This window comes from Eptatretus burgeri, chromosome 10 (genome assembly GCF_056783735.1).
Source record: "Eptatretus burgeri isolate ZD-2024b chromosome 10, Ebu_testis_v1, whole genome shotgun sequence".
NCBI classification, from domain to species: Eukaryota; Metazoa; Chordata; class Myxini; order Myxiniformes; family Myxinidae; genus Eptatretus; species Eptatretus burgeri.
Window position 1 is genome coordinate 78,017,879 of NC_140970.1, and position 23,633 is coordinate 78,041,511.

The 23,633-nt window shown below is 41.1% G+C and overlaps 1 protein-coding gene across 1 annotated transcript in view; it reads left to right on the forward strand.

Moving 5' to 3' along the window:
* Window positions 1-23,633, forward strand: part of CLSTN1 (calsyntenin 1) — a 197,785-nt gene that overhangs the window by 72,671 nt on the left and 101,481 nt on the right. Inside the window, exon 3 of the mRNA XM_085899036.1 lies at window positions 14,214-14,418. Coding sequence (XP_085755162.1) covers window positions 14,214-14,418 — 205 coding nt within the window. The remainder of the gene's footprint in view (window positions 1-14,213; window positions 14,419-23,633) is intronic.

A 23,633-nucleotide genomic window follows, 5' to 3' on the forward strand; every position in this document is an offset into this window, starting at 1 on the left:
GATATTGTTACGAATTCTGGCCCACCTGGCATGCGAGCGATTGCGTAACTCCAATCGCAACCGTGTCGCCCACCGGACGGACAATTTAGTCGTGACCGTCCTGTAACTACCGCCAGGAGCCAGTCACGGGTGGGGGGTTAACCTCACCACAATCGTGCCAATTGCCCACCCGCGCAGGATAGGGTTGCTCACCAAATTCAACCTACCTAAGTACCTGCACGAGTAGTCGACCGAGCGGTGTTATCGCCGACCTTGACGGATGTGATTCTCTTCTTTACCCGGGTGTTCAAACCCCACTACTCATTCCACGATGCAAGATGGCACTTTCAATGTGGTGAAAGGACGCGACAAACGGGATATGTTGCACACAAGGACATTTATTTACAACCACACGTATACAGTCATGCAATATACAAGCGACAAATAGAAGGCAAAAGCAATACCACCGACTACGATTATCATTTACAAGCACAGTCACTTACACAGTTTCTACTTGGCAGGACACGGCGCCACAGCATGCATATGAAAACAAAGAAAAACCCTCCCCATAGGCAGGGAGGAAGACAGGGTTCGTAAACCTTTATGGCACGGGACCTGGAGGACCGAACGGGTCCCGTGAGACCGACGGAAGGGTCTTACCCGCGCCCCCGTGGCGCGACGGTGGGCAGGTCACGACGTCGACTACCCACGGCCTTGCGTAGCCGCGCCTGACCTCGGGCCCCTGGCGTGGTCAGCGAGCTCTCTCCGGCGTTGCTGCTGGTGCTTTTACGACCCACAACCGAACAAGAAAATACTGAAGGGCAGAAGGGGCTTCAGGACCAGAGAGAGAACGGATGATGGACCACAGGGCGAGAGCTCATGGACCAGAGAGAGAGCTGATGATGGACCACAGGGCGAGAGCTCATGGACCAGAGAGAGAACGGATGATGGACCACAGGGCGAGAGCTCATGGACCAGAGAGAGAACGGATGATGGACCACAGGGCGAGAGCTCATGGACCAGAGAGAGAACGGATGATGGACCACAGGGCGAGAGCTCATGGACCAGAGAGAGAACGGATGATGGACCACAGGGCGAGAGCTCATGGACCAGAGAGAGAACGGATGATGGACCACAGGGCGAGAGCTCATGGACCAGAGAGAGAACGAGCCTCGTGCGTGTCCGCCCTTTTATAATCTGAGGCTCCGTCCTTCGACCCACCCTGCTTCTGGCTCCACCTCCCTTCGATAAGGTTCCCGAAAAGGGGCGTTCCCTCACCCCGACCGCCTCACGCTGTTCATCCACCAATCGGCGGCGAGCTGCCCTCCCGCTGCCTCCGTCACACTCCTCGGAGAAACAGGCGGGAAAAATCCGCCCGCCCATCGGAACTTTTTTTGGTTTCCTTTTTCGTTTGACGGTTTTCAACGCGGCTTGTTGCTTGCGTGGAGGTTTGTTCAAAATAACAATATAAAAAGAATATCGGCTATCTCAAAGAGTCGCAGCCCGGTGAACACGAAGAAAACCCTTTAAACAACGATGGGGACCTATCTGAACACTCACTTACCGGCATAGCTCATCTAAGGACCCTTTATGGTGTATTGCGAATTTCCACAGCCGTAACAATATGTTATTTTTTAAGATTTTTAAAAATATGTTTCAGTATCGACAACAATCATTTATTAAGTTTATGCATGAGGATTAGTACAACACAATATTCCAATCATATCAGACACCATTCTGAAACCAAGGAAAACGAGAAAGCATCTGAAAATACAAAGCCAGTCCGCTTTGAATTCAGACTTCTTCCATGTGCTAAACAGTCCCTTTGAACTTTTGACCTTTTGACCAAATTCTTAATTTGCCTTCTCCGTATCCTCATAATAAAGGTTTGTTGAAAATTTGATGACAAAAGCTCAAATGGTAAAAAAAAAAAGTTACAGACTGGGCAGATGCACAGACAGACACATGCAGACACACACAAGTGATTGCAAAAGCCCATCTTCCACTGCGTGGCGGACAGGCTAACTAGAACAGCACTCTGTAGAGCAAATACCTCCACCAGGGTGAACAGTTTATGTTTTGTATCTCACTGATCGGCCTGATCTGGATCCGGACCTCCACCAAAATCGAATCAATTCGTCCTTGGCCAACACCAAACCTGTCCACCAAGTTTCATCTGAATCCGTCCATAACGTTTTGAGATATCTCGCTCACAGACAGACGAACAGGGGTGAAAACATAACCTCCGTCCACCTTTAGAGGCAGAGAGAGGTAATAACCCATGCCACATGTCAGGATAATCTGTTAAAATAATTTAAATGTTTATTTTCGACAACCTGACTCGAAAAAGCGTATGCTGCAACACTGCACATGTTACATAGTGGGTCCGCGTTCACCGTCGGACAGAAACGCTTATCGGTCATCACCATGCTAAATCAATAAATTACCATCGTAACAGTTGAATGCATTGTTTCTACATGATGTGTTTATGGTATTTATACAAGGAACACTCACATGGGAGTACAACAAAATCTAGAAACGCAACATCAGCCCGCAAAGATGACTCGCTTGCCGAACAAACAAAATGGCCCTCTCCTCGTCGTCGCAGAAGGGGCAGAGCTTTGAGGACGCATGACAAGTGCACGACTAGCCTCAGTAGTTTCCAGCATTACACTTGGGGAGACGTGCCGTTTGGTGTGGTCAAAATGACGTGAAACGGAAAAAAAAACTATGATGCACCACCTCTCACACAATGGCCGCATGAGTTGCCTTTTGATCGAGCGTGACGTCACATGTGGTACCCAGCTTATTTATTTTCAATTGAGAATGAATGATTGGTTCGACACAAACATTCATTTACTCTGCATCAATACCCGTTGTTATCTGGCATTTCTCCAAAGTTATCTGTTCAACATGTTCAGTGATCGTTTACCTGTGACAAATGCCCAAGAACGGTTCCCAATTCACAGTCTCCCAGGAATTCAGGAATTTGGCTTCAGGAAACCTTGATGGAATACTCGTCGGGTTCCTCGGCTCACTTCACCTTGTTGGCCACCATCTTGGTTTTACTAAAAATGTTTTTTTGCATTGGTGATGTCACTTCCTGTTTCATTTGTTCGGCATTGACGTCTGTTGTTCAGCGGTGTCAGTATTGAGTGATTATATTTGTAAGTCCACATCAACCTTGGTGTGTGTGTGTGTGTGTGTGTGTGTGTGTGTGTGTGTGTGTGTGTGTGTGTGTGTGTGTGTGTGTGTGTGTGATTTTTTTTTATAAACACACATTAACATGTTTCAGTAATAGGCACAATTATCCGCTATACAGTCCTTTAAAGTAAACGATTCATTTATCTAATTTGGCATCCCCCCCCCCCCCCCCGTCATCCTTGATGTAAGTAATTTTTGATCTTCATACCTGGAACACCTTGCAAACTCACTGCTTCCAGACAGGACATCCAGGTTGATATGTCCCTTCAAATGTGAACTGTGAAAAGTAAATCCCCTGCAGGTTTCACATCCGGACAACACTCGTAAACAAATGGAGCACATTGACACTGACCAATACCACCCCCATCAATGGGTATATATCACGATGTGCCTGACCAATTAAAATGTTGGTGACATCATGCATATGGTGTCGGTTCTACTATAGCTCGGTATGCTGAGCGTGAATTGAAATTTGGGGTCTTATTTTCCAATGCAAACATACCTAACCTCAGCTGCTCATCTATAATCATTGTTTTGCATTCACAATTATATTTTGATGAACAACACCGCCTGCCTGTCAGCAATATCTATTTCTGCCCAGTTTGGTGATGTGTACAAGATAATGGAATAGCAGGCAGGTCATTTCGTCGGTCAAAGCTGTGACCTCATTTACACCCACAATGCATATTTGATATCAATCGCTCGGATGATAACCACCGCAGATGCTGAGGAATACCGGGCAATGTCGATCAACGGAGAAAATGATGAAAAGCAGCAAACACTGTTCTGAAATGGATTGCACTGTTAGTCTTCACATCTGAAGCCCTGCCTTATGATCCAAGGCAACCCTCATTCAAATACCATATATGAGTTTGCCCATTGTCTACTAATCTCAAAGTACACTATTCTCTGTCCTGCATGTGGTTTTTATGTTCTGGCTCTACTCCTTTTTGATGTACCAATCGCCTTCCTTGGAGTACTTGGAATTTGGCTGCGGTGCCAGCGATCGCTCACCTACTCTTCATGAAGGACACTGCGGGATCTTTCACGTCCACCAACGGATGGTGACAGATGTAACGCCCAGTTTAACGTCCATCCGATTGATGAATCTCCCTGCCCGTGAAACACTGGGATGACAGGTGATAGCTGACTCGGGATTCTAACCCAGGCTAAACGGCTTTGAGGTGACTGTGCATTCCTCTCGGCCATCCTGTTAGCCTATTATGAGCCTTAGATCAATGTTAATCAAATGTATGAAATGCAAAATATGTGCCAAGCTGTTCACTCATCCAAACCTTCTCTCTACATAATTCTTGTCCACTTACCTTGAGCTAGCCTTCAGGTTTCCTTTAAAACTCACATACATTTTGCTTCAAAAATCATATTTCGACTTTTACTATTATTACCCTCGCTGAAGGAGAAGGCATTGCATTTGTGTCCATTTGTTTGCTTGTTTGTTTGTTTGCGCAGAACTTTAATGTTTTTCTCTGCAACCGCTTGTCAGATTGAGACAAAATTTTCACCATCTTACTCGCTTACTTACTCAAACAGAATGTTTTGATGATAATTATGACATCGTAGGTCACGTGGTGTGGCAGCCATGTTGGAAAAAAACCAAACAACTTTGGTCCTCTATATCTGAAACCGCACCAACGAAAAAATGCAAACTTGGCACACGGCAAGTACTCCTCATGGTCATAGGTGCCTTACTTGCGGTGTCGTAATTGCATGTGGAGAACGCTACATCCGATCAGTATGAAAATTTTTGAGGGTCATGTCGGGATAAAATGGTCCACAAAAATGTTTTTGATGACGTCCTCGGTCACGTGATTCGGCAGTCACTTTGTTTTTTTTAAAATAAACCTTCAAAAATCTTCTCTGAAATGGCTGAACAGATTGAGGCGAAACTTTACAATTATGACCGGCTATCCACGAGGAACAAAAGGTTTACACATATGATGTCATCGGTCACATGGTTTGGCAGTCATATTGGATTTACCCTAAAAACTATAAAAAAAAAATGTTCTTCTCCAGAACTGCTTTTCAGATTGAGGGGAACCTCACACAAATGTCCCCCAAGGTATGGGAGTACAGGGTTCTTTAGGAACAATTGATAGGTCACATCGTTTGGCAGCCATATTAGATTTAAGAAAATATAAAATAATGTTTTCTTTGGAACCGCTTAATCAATCAAAGTGAAACTTTACATTTATGATCTAGTGGTGCTGAGGAATAAATATTTCAAATTTCAACTTGATCGGACGCATGGTCTGGCAGCCAGAATTATTTAATTTTTCTTGATATGGGTTCTTTTTGATTTTTTTATTTTATTTTTTAATGTGATATTTTTTTTAATGATATTTTTATTTTTTTTAAAATTTTTTTTATTTTTTTAATATTTTTTAATGATATTTTTTTTATTTTTTTTAACAGCTCACTTGGTTGTGCCTGGATGGGTTTGTATTGAGGGTAGAGGAGTAGCAGCTGAAATGTGAATCCTATCCTGGTTCCTTTTGATTACTCCAATGCAGGACTGTACCTATTTGGTCTGCCATTTGATTTTAATTGAATTTATTTTAATCCCATTCTTAATTCAATTTAATAATAATGAAAAATGTCATGGGTCAGGGTCAGGTGTCCGATCAAAGCAGGACATCTTGGTGCCCGGTCATCACTGCCAGCAGTTATAAAGTAGCAGTTTTTATGATGAGTCTTATTAATTACGCCACACAAAACAAGTCCTGGCGAGGGTCCGAAATCTCCGATTGCTCTTTTTCTTGTTTTTGTCTTTGGTTGCCTCTCAGACTCTTCCGTTAACCTTTTGAGCTTCATCCCTCGTTCTGTCAATCTCATTTTTTAAGTCTATAAAAACGTCTCCTCATCTCCTTTGTTAATTGTGATTTACCAACTTCTGGTTCCTCTCTTCCAACTTATTTATCTTTCCTCACAGACTTGTGGCATCTTCAGATTTATTGTGCACTTGACATTGCTGCATCAAACTCGTTTATCTGGATTATGAAAAGTAATGGACTGACCCAGCAGTACTGCAGTAGCTTCTGGTTTTCAGCCAAGCATTCCATATTTCATTTACTCCAACTTTGGAATTCTCGCATCAAACCTTTGTGAATGCATCAAATTTTTTTGGGGCAGATTATTTTTATTTTTTAATATTTGATGAATTATTACTTTCTATGATATTTAATGTAATTTGATCGTTTAGATGTTTCAATTAGGAAACTGAATTTAAAATGTTTTGATAAATGTACTACTACTGCCCCAATTATTCTCATGTGGGGTTCGATGGGAACGTTTTTTGTCCAAGTCTTTAACTAACTAATTTGTTTAAGGTGCCAGCAATAACTCACCTACTTATCACAAAAGACCAGCTGATATCACAAAAGACTCACCTACATTCGAGATTTGTTCTTCAACGAGACAGCCCAAACTTAAGTGTGCGTACCTCGAAGCTATCTGCCAGCCCTGATCAAGGTATAAAGATAGTTAAAATGTTACCTTTTGGAGGTAACCTCAAAAAAAAGATCTAAATATATGTAGTTGATGAGTTTTCTTTACAAATATAAAAGTTTGTTATTACCTCCACCGCCAAATGTGGGTGGGGGTTATGTTTTCAGCACTGTTTGTCTGTCTGAGCAGAATATCTCAAAAACTTGTGAACGGATTCGGACATAATTTCGTGGACAGGTTGGGAGTGTGATAAGGCCAAATTGATTACATTTTTAGTGAAGATCCAAATGCAGATCTGAATACTATAATTTTTTTAAGTGATTCTTCACCATTAAGAGATCGGGCCCAAAACGATATATAACACTAGATATTAAAAAAGTTATGTATGCATTCGGCCAAAACTTGGTGGACAGCTTGGGTATGTGACAAGGAAGAATTGGTTCGATTTTTGTGAAAATCTGGATCCGGATTCGATAATTTTTAATGTTTTTTTTTTAAAGTGATTCTTCTCCCTTGAGAAATGGGGCCAAAAACGATCTATAACACGATATCTCAAAAAGTTATGGACGAGTTATGACAAAACTTGGTGGATGAGTTGGTTATGCGATGACAACAAGCCGATTTGATTTTGGTTCAGGTCCGGATTCAGATCCTATCGGTGGGATACAGAACATTAACTGTTCAGCCTGACGGAGGCATGCAAACCACCTAGTGACTTTCCATTTTCCATTTGATTCTCACGATAGTAATACAAGAATTCCCTTAAACGGAACATCAATTCAGGAGGAGGCCATGAAAGGCCCATCACACCTGCACTGTATTTGCCAACCCACGGTTGCTTGTTGGTGCTCTATCCTTTTTTAAATGCTGAGCCTCAAGCTGAGAATCAGCACGTGTGCTGTTTTTAAAGTCTTTGGTATGACTCGCTCCAAGTTCAAACTGAGACCTCGCAGGCTCAAAGTGGTTTCCGTAACGAACCATTATGCCACGAAGTCTGATTAAAATTAATTAATCAAAAATCTTAATGGCCGAATCGACAACTTTAACGACTTTTGTTTTTTAACCACCCAGCCCAGATTTCCTGATCGTTTCCTGCCTTTTAAAAAGAACTTTTCCCATTCTCTCTTTTCTTGAAATGGTTTATGTTACTCGTGGTTTCTCAAGAAGCTACCTGATTTAAAAAAGTTGGAACATGCCTGTTCTCCCCCCTTTTACTCAGTTGAGAAGCTAATTGCCGGTGCATCTGTTGTTCTCCACATGTAATGACTTGTATCAAACTATCATTTCTTGATAAACTTTCTCGTAATTTTTCTTCCGATGCTTCGAGATGTACAAAAATATTTTTCATACGCTTTACTGCAAAGACTTCTTTAATTACATTTGTCCCATGCCTCTACCTCATTAGGTTTTACCGATTCACCTGTGATACCAATTCTTACCTCCCTTCGGCATTCATTGTGGCCGTTTTATGCCCCATCATTATTTTATCAGCTCAGCACATCTCTCACAATGCTAAGAGCCATCTCTATACATTAACAAGGACAAATGTGTCCAAGAGCAGCGTCCTAAAAAAAAAAACAACAACAACAACAACAACAACTTCCGATATTTTGTCACGTGCCTTGATTAAGCCAATAGCGAGACCCGTCATAGTGTATTTACGTATTTACGAAATATGGTGTATTTACGAAATAAATAGTGTATTTACGAATTTACAATACATTAAATGGAATAATCTTTAAATAGTAACGTGAACTTTTCGAAACTTTAAAGCAAATGTCCGAATATATTTAAAAGTTAATGATAGACGCTCTCAAAAGGCACCCTCAATGTGAGGATGTGTACAAGTGCTTAGTGTTTAAGGAGATCCGGATCGTGAATGTAAAAGAGCCGAGTCCGAATATAAAGGTTTTGGCTTCACAAGAAGAAGAACAACAACAACACCAAGCATTCCTAGAGCAGCGTTCGCTACGCGTAGACGCTGCTAAAAAATGCCACCCACTCCCATAAACATACAATTTTGTAATACAGTATGTAGATCACCTGTGTTACTAATTCTAATCCAAAGACAAATCGTGTGTGTGTGTGTGTGTGTGTGTGTGTGTGTGTGTGTGTGTGTGTGTGTGTGTGTGTGTGTGTGTGTGTGTGTGTGTGTGTGTGACTTTCCTGAAACACCGAGGGAGCAATGCAGGCACACCCTCTGGCACCTCTTCCGATATGGTCTTGCTCTTGGCTATCCAATAACAGACCAGTCCACCCCGGAGAGGAAACATCCACGAACACATTTTTCAGGCTTGTTGGCCCTCATTATTGTGGAGCAGAAGCTCATTTTTATGCATTGCTCTATAAAATTGAGAATTTTATTATCTTCCCGGTATTGGCTGCACAGCAGAAATCTGCAGAGATGTCGGGGGCTGTACCTCTGCTAAGCTTGTGCCTTATAGTTGGAACCTATGCAACTGTTTAGCCAGAAGAGCCTTTTTATATGCCCGATATATATATATATATATATATATATATATATATATATATATATATATATATATATATATATATATATATATATATATATATATACATATCGGGGCATATTATGTGATACCGGTTCTCCGTCTGTCCGTCCGTCCATCTGTCTGTCTGTCTCTGTCCGTCCGTTCCTGTCCGCACTCTAACTCCCAAAGTTTTCAACTTTCACCTTTCATTTTTGGTACATAAGTACAGACTGTGGAGACGGTGTGTCGCGACATATGTTCGTCATCTAAAGTGGTTGACATGGCAACCAGATGCTGTTTTCCATGTAGTAGCACAATTCTGTACAAACCTTCTTGTTCTTCATAAATTGACGTGTTTGAATATATAATTGTGTGTGTGCGTGCGTGCGCGCGCGTGTGTGTGTGTGTCACAGAGACTTTTTCAGGCGTATATTGTGCTCACTTGCGCTCTTGTTAAAATTTAAATTGTTCCTAGCTGCTCCAAGAACTGCTTTGTGGACCACAAGCAGGTTAGTGTGTTGCAGGCATTTCCTGTTGCTCAGGATGCACGCAGCAATTGCTGGTGTTGCACTTGCTTCCTTGTACCCACAACAGTCATGGGGTCTGATCTCGATATATATACATATACATTACCAGAGGGGCTACCTGGAGCTGTGCTTTTCCCAGAGGGGGTTTCGGGACATGTTAGACTTCTTTTTTTTTGTATACAATGTCGTGGCTCGTATAAGAGCTAAAAGATCTTCAAAAACCATGGAGTTATTAGCCTCATGGTGGTTATCCTTTGCCTGTGGGCCAGTGGCAGCACTACCTGACCACATATTCCAATATTCACTTTATAGTGGCCTCAAAACGGACTTCAAGACCAACATGTGGTTGCTTAAAACCTTGCCCAGATTCTGAAGTACCGACACCCAATATTTGGGTTTACGACCTTCTGTGCTAAGGTTCAGCTGTCAAAGAGTAGTGTACAAACGCACAACCACTTGAAAATATTTATAAGATTTATAACATTTTCAATGCACAACATGTGCCGCAACCTCAATGTAGTTTTTTTTTCATGTGCAGCTCTGGGTACTGCACCCTAGCTGAGTCACCTGATCAAAATCGGGGTCATTTCAACCAGTATACCATCAAGAAGTTTGATGTTTAAAGCTGTCGGAAAAAAAAAATTAACCTGAGAGTGCACCATGACAACGATGGGCCAAATGGCCTCCTTTCCTTGTTTTAGGCCAGTTTCTTGATTTTCATACGTACAAACACACATACATACAGAGAATTGTCTTGCGGGGGGAGGGTGGGTTGTGCCCATGACCTGACCTTGGGTACACCCCGCACATATGCAAAATTTGGTGTGGATTGACCCAGTCATTCAGGTGTAAATCATAAGTGGGCTTTCCACCCTTGTTGGGGGCAGGGGGTATATATACAGTGTATGTTTTGTATTTCCATGACCTGACCCTGGGTATGCCCATCACATTTGCAAAATCTGGTGGAGATTGGCCGAGTCGTTTTTCTCCAAATATTATCAGACATACACACACATATATGTATGTATGTATGTATATATATATATATATATATATAAATATATATAAATATATATATATATATATATATATATATATATATATATATACAGATAATTTCCTTTTAGGGGGCAGGGGATTTTTTTTATGCCCATCACCTGAACCTGGGTACTCCCAGAACGTATGCAAAATCTGGTGGAGATTGGTCTAGCCGTTTTTATGCTTACGCTGACGGATTTTGAAACACCATGTCCACCCCATGAGAAACAAGTGTGATTTTATTTTGATGATGTCATAGGCAGCTTTGTTGTTACATCATAATCGCACACATAGAAGTCTTTATGCGATCTGTATGAAAATTTTGAGGGTCATCTATGGCTAAATTGTATGAGGGGAAAAAATTGAAGACGTCATCAGTCACGTGGTTCGGCAGTCATATTTTTTTTAACATAAAAGCCTTTAAAAAAATCTTCCTCTCCGAAACGGCTGAACAGATCGAGCCAAAACTTTACAGGTATGACCACTTATCCATGAAGAAAAAAAATGATGTCCACCTGTGACATTGGTCACATGGTTTGGCAGCTCTGATTTTTTTTGAAAAATAAACCTTGAAAAACCCTCTCCTCCAGCATGGCTTGACACATCAAGGGGAATCTTCACCCACATGCTCCCCAAGCTTTGGGGATACTGGGTTGTTCACGGATAATTTATGGGTCTCATCGTCTGGCAGCCATATTTGATTGAACGCATATCTTTAAAAACAAATTATTTCTCTTTAACCACTTCATCAATTGACACGAAACACCACAGTTATTATTTAGTAGTCATGTGGAATATGTGTTTTAAATTTCAACCTCATCGGACACGGGGTCTGGCAGCAGGAACTTTTTAATGTTTTAAATCTGGCTTCACTGATTTAAATCAAACTTTGTACTGCACATGTATGTATAATCTACAGATATAAAACACAGTACGTGTGTTTGTGTATTTGTTTGTCTCCCTTCATAAGGATGATTTTAAAGGCTAATCTTTTAACACGACTGTGTTCACGACGGTCTATTTAAAAAAAAAATTTTAACTCGATAAACACGTAACTACGTCCCTTCTATTGGAAATGTAGACGGTGACTTGCAACCGGGCCTCAAAGTCAGTGTACAGAAGTGTTTAAAAAATAACAACAAATACAAGGTGCAGGGAAGTGAAATTCGCTGCACATGATGTGCAACACACACACACAGAGTAAAACGATTATTCATTTACGTCCGTAGGATGTCATATAAATCAAGAATATATAAGCACACCTGACGCTAGGCCGAGGCTTCAGACTTTGGCACACTCACGAGGCTGTATCGTCGAGATGAAACGTCTCGGAAGATAAAGAAAATATGGTAACATTTGTACATGTAGCATTTTAAAAATAGCACTTCTTGCTACGAAACATCATATCTTCCAATCTCTTTGAATATTTCGAAGAAAATAATTCCAACCCATCATTTTGATGGGATTTTATATTAGTGATATAATAATGTGGATGGAGGCATATCTGGCGACGTCATTACATCGAAGAGTTCCCTTCTCGTTTTTCGACGATTTTTAGACCTACAAAAACATGCAGATAATTTAATTGTGGGAGTTGGGGGGCGTAGTTTTGGCACAGGAAGGGGCCATTCGACCCATCATGCCTGCGCCGCACCAATACCAGATTTTATCAATCCGTTGATACCCCTCCCCTTCGTGTGCAGCCGATGCAGCGTATATTCTAGGGATCCAATACCAAAAAATGTGAGGCATCCAGGTACTACGGTTCAGCCATGAAAGAATAATGTACAAACAAACCCACAAACATATATAAACACTTGAAAATATTTACAACATATATACAGTGTAAATACAGTAAATACAGCAGACACAAAATGTGTGAAAGTATTTGGCCGCTTCGAAAATATTCATTTTTTATTGTCACAATAAAAGGTGTTTTAATGATCATGTTTTATTAAAGTAACAAAATGAATTGTATTTTATAATATTAATGCATAAAATTTCAATATTTCATGTGACCATCTTTTTTTTTCATACAAAAATCCATTTTATATAATGCTTTCCTGAAATTTCACAAGGAGGTGATTTAATGCGTTCTGCCATGTTTCCCATAATTCACCTTTTGATTTCGGTTTTTTTTTTATCCTGTTCAAATAATCCCAGACAGCTTCTATGATGTTAACCTCGTGATGTTGAGGGGGCCATTTGAATCGAGGCCGGGTTTACAACGGCGCCAAATTGCACCTGGGCATGAAACTAACTTTTCTTAACACACCTATTCCTCTGGTCTCTTTGTCCTCATTTGTTTCTCGACTCATGTTTCCTCATCTAAAGATGTCACATTCTGGGTTGCACATCCGAACAGCTTCCTCGTATTTGTCGAGTTGGTTTGCCGTGAATCGAGTATGCACGATAAGCGGTGTTCTGATAGCGCGGGGTATAATGGTGATTAATAGCAACACAAAATTGCAGCTTAATTGTCAAAAATAATCTCGAGAACATTTCAATAATGTGCAAATTTGAGATTTACCATTTGAGGAACCGTTCAAGCTTGTTACTCTTTATTGCACATTCTCTTCCCACTCGAAGCAGCGTAGCTGTCCATCACTTCAAATGACTAGGTTGTAAATTTCGATGTATTTGAAGTGAAATGATCTATGTAATGCTTGGATTCTGCAGTGCGTAACTCATTTGCAGTGTGATTGGGACAAATCTCAGCCGAGATGCTTGGACATTCACGTTTAAACTCATCTGCACATCTTGGTGACAAATTGCTGCGTGAACTCTTTTCTGAACATCACTTTCATGAAATCTGGTTCATTATCTAATCCTTGCATCACCTCCTTAGCTTTGTCATCAATGACTTTCCAAATCAACTAGCTGTGGTCCAATAGGAATGCTGCTGGGAAGTTGGTCGATCTCTTTATTACATTGGTGTGTGACTGATGTGGCTTGTGCTACTCATTGACCCAGCCCCATTTCAAGATGATGACGTTCACAGTACAAGATCAAGCCTGGTGTTGGCTTTGTGGTTAAGGTGGCGGCTTGGGATCCTAGGGTCCTGAGTTCAAGCCCCGTTGGGCTGCTGAATTAATACACCAGGAGGTTGACTCAGCCTGTCATCCTTCCAAGGTCGGCAAAATGAGTAGCAGTCTACTGGTAAGGGGGACACTGCATCAGCGGCACAGCCACGTCCCAACCAATGATGCAACCAGCAGCCACAGGCTGCACTCGATAGAGAGAGAGAGTACAAGATCATTATCCTCTTGTTGCTATATCATTCGTTGCCCAAACCACAAGTCTCCTAAATCTTGCTAATAGTCATCTTGGCAATTCCATCAACCTTGATCTCTGTTTACAATTATTAATGAAAAATTATCTGATCTTCAAATCATCCCATTTTGTTCTTCCCCATGAGTGCTGTTTCGAATCATATTTGCTGTATCTCTTTTCGTGGGTTGTGGTACTCAGGTTTGCCGCATTACTTTCCCTCACTGCTGCTTTCCAGGGGAAATCTGCGGGTTTCGCATCTCAGGACCTGGTGCCGCGTCCTTTGAGGTTGTACTTGTGGATGGACGCAGTGGTGAAGGAATTGTTCGTGCCCTCGAGCCTGTGGGCTGTGGTCCTTCTGCTCACCGTGAATTATCTTTTACCCTACATGCCTACGACTGCGGAGATGGACTCGGCGGAGCTAATCAGAGGAAGTCGCACAAGTGAGTCATTTGTGCCAGTGCCCCTTTCTCCAGGTTATTTTCCAGATATCCTGCTGCCTTTACTCCGATTGTTGTGGTTCTTGTTTTTGTCCTCCGCCTCTTTGACAATGGCATTAATATGAGCTCCATCCGACCGATCAATCATCTGTCCATCTCCAGTGCCGATTGAAAATCTACACCCCCTTTCAAATTTTCACCTTTTGTTTCCTTTTCGCCTGGAATTAAATTGCATTAAATCAGACGTTTTCCACCTTTATTTACACGTCGTAACCCACAACTTCCAAGTGAAAAACAAATTATACAAATTTCAGAAAATTAATTAACAATACAAAACAAGAATATCTTGGTTGGATGTGTCCACCCCCCTTATAATAGCAACTGTAAATTTTCTCAGGTGTAACCAATCACCTTCAAAAAATCACACACTAACTTATTTGCCCTCCACCCGTGTTAAATTGTGGTGATTCTGATTATTTTAGAATAAAATCAGCTGTTCCTGTAGGTTTCCTCTGCTGGGGAGTGCATTTCACAGCAAAGACTCAACCATGAGAACCAAGGAGCTTTCAAAAGACCTCTGGGAGAAAGTTGTGGAAAGGCACAGATCAAGGATGGGTGTAAAAATATTTCAATGGCCTTGAATATTCCTTGGAGCACAATCAAGACAATCGTTAAGAATTGGAAGCAGTGTGGTACCACCAGGACCATGACGATATCAGGCCATCCCTCCAAACTGCATGACCAAGCAAGGAGGAGACCGATCAGAGAGGCCACCAAGGGGCCATTGGCAACTTTGAAAGAGCAACATGCCTTTATGGTAAAGATTGATCACTGTGTGCATGTGACAACAATATCACAAGCGCTCCACAAGTGTGTCCTGTATGGTAGGGTGGAAATAAAGAAGCCGTTACTCAAAAATCCCACCTTCAGTCCCGTTTGACAAATGCAAAAAAAAAACACTGGAGATTATGAGGCTATTTGGCAAAAACGTTTTGTGGTCTGATGAAACCAAAATGGAACTTTTTGACGTAAATGCAAAACGTTACGCTTGCCGCAAACCCAGCACAGCACATCACCCAAAGAACACCATCCCTCCTGTGAAGCATGGCGGTGGCAGCATCATGTTACGGGGATGTTTCTCATCAGCAGGGACTGGGGCACTTGGCAGGATGGAAGGAAAAATGGATGGAACAAAATACAGAAAAATCCTCCAGCAAAACCTGCTGCCCTCTGCAGGAAAGATGAAATTGGGACGGAAGTTGACCTTTCAGCATGACAACGACCCGAAGCACACAGCCAAAGCTACACTGGAGTGGTTATAAGGAACAATAATATAAATGTCCTTGAATGGCCCAGTCAGAGTCCCGACCTAAATCCAATCGAAAATCTGTGGCATGACCTGAGATTTCTGTCCATCAACGTTCCCCACACAACTTGACTGAGCTTGAACAGTTTCGTCCGGAAGAAAGGGCAAATATTACCCAATCAAAGTGTGAAAAGTTGGCAGAGACCTATCCCAACAGACTCACAGCTGTAATTGCTGTCAAAGGTGTTTCCACCAAGTAGTAACTCAGGGGGGTGGACACTTATTCAACCAAGATATTCTAGTTTTGTATTTTTCGTTAATTTTCTGAAGTTTGTTGAACTTGTTTTTCACTTGGAAGTTGTGTGTTACGACGTGTAAGTAAAGGTGGAAAAAAGTCTGATTTAATGCAATTAAATTCCAGGCTATAAGGCAACAAAAGGTGAGAATTTATGAAAAGGGGGTGCAGACTTTACATAAGCACTGTACTTTTGTGCACACGATGTTTCAAAAACGGTTCAACATTTATCTTTCACCTTGCAGATATCTATTCCTCATTACATTATCTCGACCTGAACAGATCACAGCTGTGATTCGCTGGATTATGTTGCCATGGCAACCATCTTGGTAACTTGGCTTATGTACTAGATGTTTCAAAAACTGTTCAAGATTTAGCTTTTCGTATTGCACACATCTATTCCTCACACCACCCAAAAGGTGGGGGACCTTGAGTATCAGCTCCTTGTTTCATTGCCTCGACTGCACAAATTTCTGCTCCAGATTCGAGTGTAACAATATACTTTTACCTTTCGGTTATAGTTCAAAAACTTTTTTTCATTTGTTTCAAGAAGTTGGACAATGTTATTGTTCTTTCTTCATAACCTGAGCATTATTAACCTCTGATTAGTATTAATCCCTTTGTGCTTTGTTTGTATGCTACTGATGGTACATCACTGGGAAGTCTGGGAATGTGTTGCGAGTGAGCAGAATGATTTCTGGCTGGGAGGTTTTAATAGTGGAATAGCTCAGGGATCAGGACTGGGACCGTTCTTATTTATAAGTTACATCAACGATTTGAACACTGGGGTTAAGAGTTGGCTTTCCAAATTTGTAGACAACATGGGGCTTGGTTGGAGGTAAGGTCGATAAAAGAGAGCGAGATATGATCGGATTCAGGAAAGTCCATTGACTTTTTGTGGATTTGGCAACAGAGTGGACGATGCAGTTTAACATAAGGAAATGTAAGGTTCTGGGGATGGGTAAGAATAATAAAACTAGAGATTACATGATGTGAGGCACAGTCTAAGAGTGCGTCACAAAGCTGCAGGATTTGGGGGTGGTAATAGATATGTGGAGTAAGTAGACAGGACAATGCCTGGCAGCCAGAGGTAAAGTTAACAGTTTTCTGTAATAGCTGCAGGGAGTTAAATTACAAATCAATCAAAAGAGTTCATGTTAACACTGCAGAGGTATTAGTGAACCCTCAAATATTGTGTTGGGTTTTGTCTTCACATCTGAGGAAGGCCATGAGAGAGAGAGAGAGAGAGAGAGAGAGAGAGAGAGAGAGAGAGAGAGAGAGAGAGAGAGAGAGAGAGAGAGAGAGAGAGAGAGAGAGAGAGAGAGAGAGAGAGAGAGAGAGAGAGAGAGAGAGAGAGAGAGAGAGAGAGAGAGAGAGAGAGAGAGAGAGTGAATGTGAGAGAGAGAGAGAGAGAGAGTGACAGAGAGAGAGAGAGAGTGAGAGTGAGAGAGAGAGAGTGACAGAGAGAGAGAGAGTGAGAGTTAGAGAGAGAATGAGAGTGAGAGAGAATGAGAGTGAGAGAGAATGAGAGAGAATGAGAGAGAGAGAGAGAGAGAGAGAGAGAGAGAGAGAGAGAGAGAGAGAGAGAGAGAGAGAGAGAGAGAGAGAGAGAGAGAGAGAGAGAGAGAGAGAGAGAGAGATTATATATATATATATATATCAGCGTAGGGAAACTAGAATGACACGAAGCTCTGTGGATCTGCTGAAGGAGACAGCATTTCTATACATTAGAAAAGAGGTGATTACTATGGAATCTCATGGAGACATTTAAGGTAATTAAGGAATAGACAAAATATAAGGACAGCCTTTTATAAAAAGGGATAGAGACAGGAAATAGACGGCGTAGTTGAAGAGTGAAAAAGGAGGATTAAAACGCAAGCAATGCAGGAGTGTTTGCCACAATTGTTACCTCCACCACTGAAGGTCGACACAGGTTATGCTTTCATGTTTATCTGTTTGTTACTTGCGGAATCGAAGATTTGCGAGTATATTGGTTGATCTCATCTGTTAGTCTGTTTGTCTGTGTGTATGTCAATTACCTACAGGTCACATTTTTACTCCGATCTTCACGAAATTTCACCGTCTGGTCGAGGTAGTCACAAGCAGGAGGGCTATTGTTTTTTGAGGTTAAAAAGGCCAAAGACCAATGTCACATAAATCGTGAATTTCTAACCGATTCACTTGATGTCTATGTATAATCTATATATACTGCATATAAAAACGAAAAACACCGTCCATGAAGCCATCCGTTTACGAAGCCGTCCTTGAAGCCGTGAATCCGTGTGACTATGTGTCTGTTAATTAGGTACTGTTTGAAAGTCAGTTGCATGCTGACTACATATACATCGATTGATGACGTACTTTTGGAATTTACCTTTAAAATATTTTAACCCTTTGAACTGCTGAGACTCTTTAGACCTTTGAAGACCCTTTTAAAAACCTCAAGACCCTGAAGAACCCGAACACCCATAGGACCATTTAAGATCCCAAATACCCTTAAGATACCAAGATCCTTAGGACCCCAAAATCCTAAAGACCCCTTTTATCTTTAAGACCCTTTTGACACATCAGACACCTTTAGATCCCTTCACCCTTCAGAACTTTTATACCATTTAGACCCCTAGAACCTTTCGACCTTTAAACCTTTTGACCATTATCCCGCTTAAGTCCCTTTAGACCCCTGAGCCATTAACACCATTTAGACCCCTTACACTCTTCAAACAGATTAGACAGCTTGAACCCTTGACCATCTAGACAAGAGCCTTAGACCACTTGGACCTTTTTAAACCATTTCACATGCTTGAGAGGTTAGACCCTTTTGACCCCATAGACACAAACTACTATTAGACCGTACCTTTTGGACCTTTAAGCCATCAATAACTTTTTTAAGCGCCACCACGCAAACATCTATAGTCTTATTGCAAAACACAGACATACTTTTGTTTCAGGAGGTAATATGACAACTCGAACCACCCAGCAGGTGGGTACTCTGCTAGTACTGTATATAAAACTGAAAAAACACGGGTGGATGGTGAACCTTTATCGAGGTGCCTTGTTTGTATTGAAAACGTATCCTGCATCGAAAACTATGTATTTGTTGAAACGTACCCAGCTTATTTGTACGCATGTGTCGTGTTTGTGTATAAAATATTGTCAAAATTCATCAAAGGTCAAGGTCATTGCCATCCAAAACATGTAAAACACCTATTCAGTGGCAATTAGAAAATGTATCAAGCAAATTTGTTGTGCACAACATTCCATCATGTAAGTTGTAAAGTACAAACACTTGATAGGTCAAATTTTCCAAATTACCAAATTGCTGCTTCCATGGCAACTATTGTTGATTTGGATTTTGCAAGTATCGGGCTGTACACAACATCTTTCTTATTACTTGTGAAATCAAAGATTCGCAAGTACTGTTTATTGGTCGGTCTGGTCTGTTATTCTGTCTGTCTGTCTGTCTGTCTGTCTGTCTGTTTGTTTGTACATCAATCGCCTACAGGTCACATTTTTACTCCGATCCTCACGAAGCTCCACCACCTGGTAGAAGTAGTGACAAACTGGAAGCCTATTGTTTTTGAGGTCAATAGGTCAAAAAATCAAATGTCGAGGTCACATACATCGTCAATTTTTAACTGATTCACTTGATATCTACTTACAATATATACTGCATATGAAACTGAAAAACATGGGTGGATGGTGAACCCTTGTCGAGGTGAAGTCTTGGTCGACCGCTGTGAATATGTCTATAAATTACGTACTATTTGAATGCGAGTTGGACCGTGAGTACGTCTATTAATTACTTATTAATGGACCTTGACTATGTCAATTAATTACCTCTATTTTTTACGGACTATTGGAACATACCTTTTCAACATGTGGGCATTTAGAGCCCTTACATCTTTTTGACCCTTTTAGACCATTTTAATCCTTTTATACCATTTGGACCTTTTAAGAACCTTTATACCATTCAAACGTTTTCACCCTTTTGATCCTTTATAACCCCAAGACCAGGAAGACCCCTTAAGACCATTTAGACCACAAAGACCTGCAAGACCCTTAAGACCCCTAAAACCATTTAAACCCCAAGACCAAGAAGACCCTTTAGACCCCAAAGACCAGTAAGACCCCTTAAGACCTTTTAGACTACAAAGACCTGCAAGACCAGTAAGACCCTTGAGACCCCAAAGACCAGTAAGACACCAAAGACCATATAGACCCCGTTAGACCTTCCATCTGTGGGCCTTCTGCAATAATACTTGAAGTTCACCAGTCGTAATCAAAAGGTCCCCCATTGGTAAACTACCAATCATGACCAAGCGAAGAGGGCACAAAATATCACTAATTCATTAAATTTATCTTTCTTTTTTCAGGTACCGCTCATCTTGATTGGTGGCATGGGGAAAAGTCCCATGTGCAATCGAAAAAGTCCCACATGGAACAGAAAAAGTCCCATGTGGGGAAAAAAGTCCCACATGGCAAAGAGAAACGGTGTCCATGACAACAATTTCACCCCGTTATGTATAATCAAATGGGATGTTTTTGTGATTTTATGATTGCCAAGCCTCAATAATTTTTCAAGACATCAAACAGCTTATTTGTACGCATGTGTAGTATATGTGTGTAAAATCTTGTCGAAATTAGTCAAAGCTCAAGGTCAATGCCATCCAAAACATGTAAAACACCGACAAGGCGGCAATTAGAAAATGTATCAACCAGATTTGTTCTGCACACAACATTCCATCATGTAAAACACTTGAAAGGTCAGATTTTCCAAATTACCAAATTGCTGTTTCCGTGACAACTGTTGTTTCTTTGGATTTCACAAGTATGGCAACTCTTGTTCATTTTGATTTCCTGCCATGCACAACATCTTTATTTTTATCTTGCCAAAACGAAGTTTTTGCAAGATATGTTAGTCAGCTTGTATGTTTTTTTTGTTTGTTTTTTTTTTGTTTGTTTGTCTGTAATCACGTATAAAAAATTCTGCAGAACACAGTTATCATCGGAAATTTTTGTAACTTCGCATATCAGAGGCCTATAGAGGTCCCTTTCAGCGCACAAAATTTTGAAGGTCAAGGTCAAAGGTCAAGGTCACTTTGTCGCAAATCAGGGGAGTCGACGAAACCCTTATTTTTTGAGTAATTTTGATCGGATCGTTTTCAAACTTCATGGGAATATAGTTCATGGTCTGGCGCTCAGCTGGTTAATTTTTGGTGGCGATTGGCCTTGACCTTCATGGTTAGCGCCTCAGGTCAAATTTTCAAGTTTTAGGAACCATATCGTGTAGTACCTCAAATTGAACACCTCGATGAGTGCTTTCTAGATATGTCAAGCTTGAGACATTATGACGTCATTTGGTGACGTTATGAAGCAAACACATATTTTTCATGGTTACTCTGTAGAACGATTCTCATCGGAATCTCTCGTAGGCAGATATTCCTCAAGGAGTCGCTCCTGGTGGATAGCAGCTCTGTTCACCTCAGTGTGACCTTAAAGAAGTCACACGTGGTCACCTTTTGGCAAGATACGGGTCACCCTGCGGGTGACATTGGTTTATTTGTTTGTCTGCCTGTCTGTCTGTGAGCAGGATATCTCAAGATGTTATTGATGGATTCAGACGAAACTTGGTGGGCAGGTTGGATGTGTGACACGGACAAATTGATTTGATTTTGATGAAGATACAGATCCGGATACAAATATGATAAAAAAATTTTATAACCACTCGCGAAGTGAAAAGTTGGGTTAAGCGATCGGTAGCATATGTATGTATGGCGTACGTCATATGTCGTGTCTGCATTTTGTTAAGAGCATACATCAAAAAAAAATTTTGATGCATACAGCATACATCAAAAAAGCCAATTATTTTTGCAGTCAACATAGTCCCAAGGTCAACAACAAAGGTGGTATTTCTAAAATCCTCAATTTTCATCCGATGGACTTGAAATTTGACGAGAATTTTCACATCAGCTCACTGAATTCAACCACCAATTATAATTTTTGAGGTCAACATAAGCCAAAAGGTCAACATCAGCCAAATTTCTGAAATCCTTAATTTTCATCCGATTGACTTGAAATGTGAACAGGATTTTCATTAAAATGACTGTCATGTGATCTGGCAGCCATATTGGATCGAAGGGAAAAGTCTTTGAAAATCTTCGTCAGAGAAACTACTTAACCGATCAATGCAAAATTTAACTAATTGATCAACTAGCCATGGGAAATATGGTTTGATGAAGATGATGTCATCAGCCACATGGTCTAGCAGCTATATTGAATCAAAGAAAAAAAACTTTAAAATACAAAAGAATTGGCTCGCACCAAGTCCTTCTCAAGACTGCACAGGATATGTATTCTATGACTACCATCTAGTTATTTTTTAGTGATTCCTCCCCATTGAGAGATCTGGCCAAAATGATATATAGCATGATATTTCAAAATTTTGGATGGATTATGACAAATCTTGGTGGATGGGTTGGGTAGGTGACAAGAACAAGCTGATTAGTTCAGGGATATTATTATTAGGGACACAAAACATAATATTGTTGAGCCTGGTTGAGGTATGCGCTCTATCAAGTGCCGTTCTATTTGACACATGCAATGGACTTCCAGGGAAGGTAGGAACAGCGGGGACAGTTGATAAGTTTAATATAGATTTGGATACGTGGGAGTCAAAGGATCGCGTTGTACATCTGGGTTGGTGGGAACGTGACGGTAACATGGACTTGATGGGTCGAGTGGCCTTTTACTGCGTTTGTGTGTCATTGTGTACTCTCCTGTTAAGCGTTTACTTTGTTAAACAATGCCACTCAGTAATTCTTAAATGCCACACAGTAGTTCTTGAAGTAAAGAGCCCTGAGATAATTCATATTTTTTCTGTGTGGGTGGCTTGTCCTGCCAGGCGTTGGCTTCCAAGCCTTTTAGAAGATGCCAGGCATGATGTTTGATCACTCATGAGGGTTTAAACCCCACATTAAAATGCCTTTAAATAGCACCGTTTCCAATGCTCACATCACACTAGTCTACAAACCGTTCGGTGATCTGGAGCCAGGAAAAATAACTGCTCTTGGGACCTTTTACCAACTGGAGTATGACATCATGTCTGAGTGCAGATTAAACCACAATAAACTCAAACATGCCTTTGCAAACTCTTACTCATTTGGGTTGAAATGCTGGAGGCACAAATTTCATTTATGGAAGTACACATCATACCTGATGAGATCGGCTGGAGAGAGAGAGAGAGAGAGCAGGTGTTTGTATCGACTTCCTACTTAATATGTGTCTTGTACCAAACGTGCTTGGAATTCTTCCACACCACTCCAATGAAATTGTGAATTGTTTAGTTGGACAGATCTGTCTTCCAGCTGCGCTTCCACGTCACGTGGCATCTTTTACTCCATCGGCAGTTACTATGCAGCCAAAAATGAGCGCGACACCCATGCATGTGATGCGTGCTTGTGTACGTGTGATAACAAATTCCTCTCCAGGGGTGTTTTTGTTAACTTTTATAAGCATTTTCTATTTATTTATTAATCTGGCATATTTTTTCCAAGGCATTTTTACTTGTTTTGCTGCAACATTTTATAACCACGATGCAATGTAATGACCTTGCTGTGC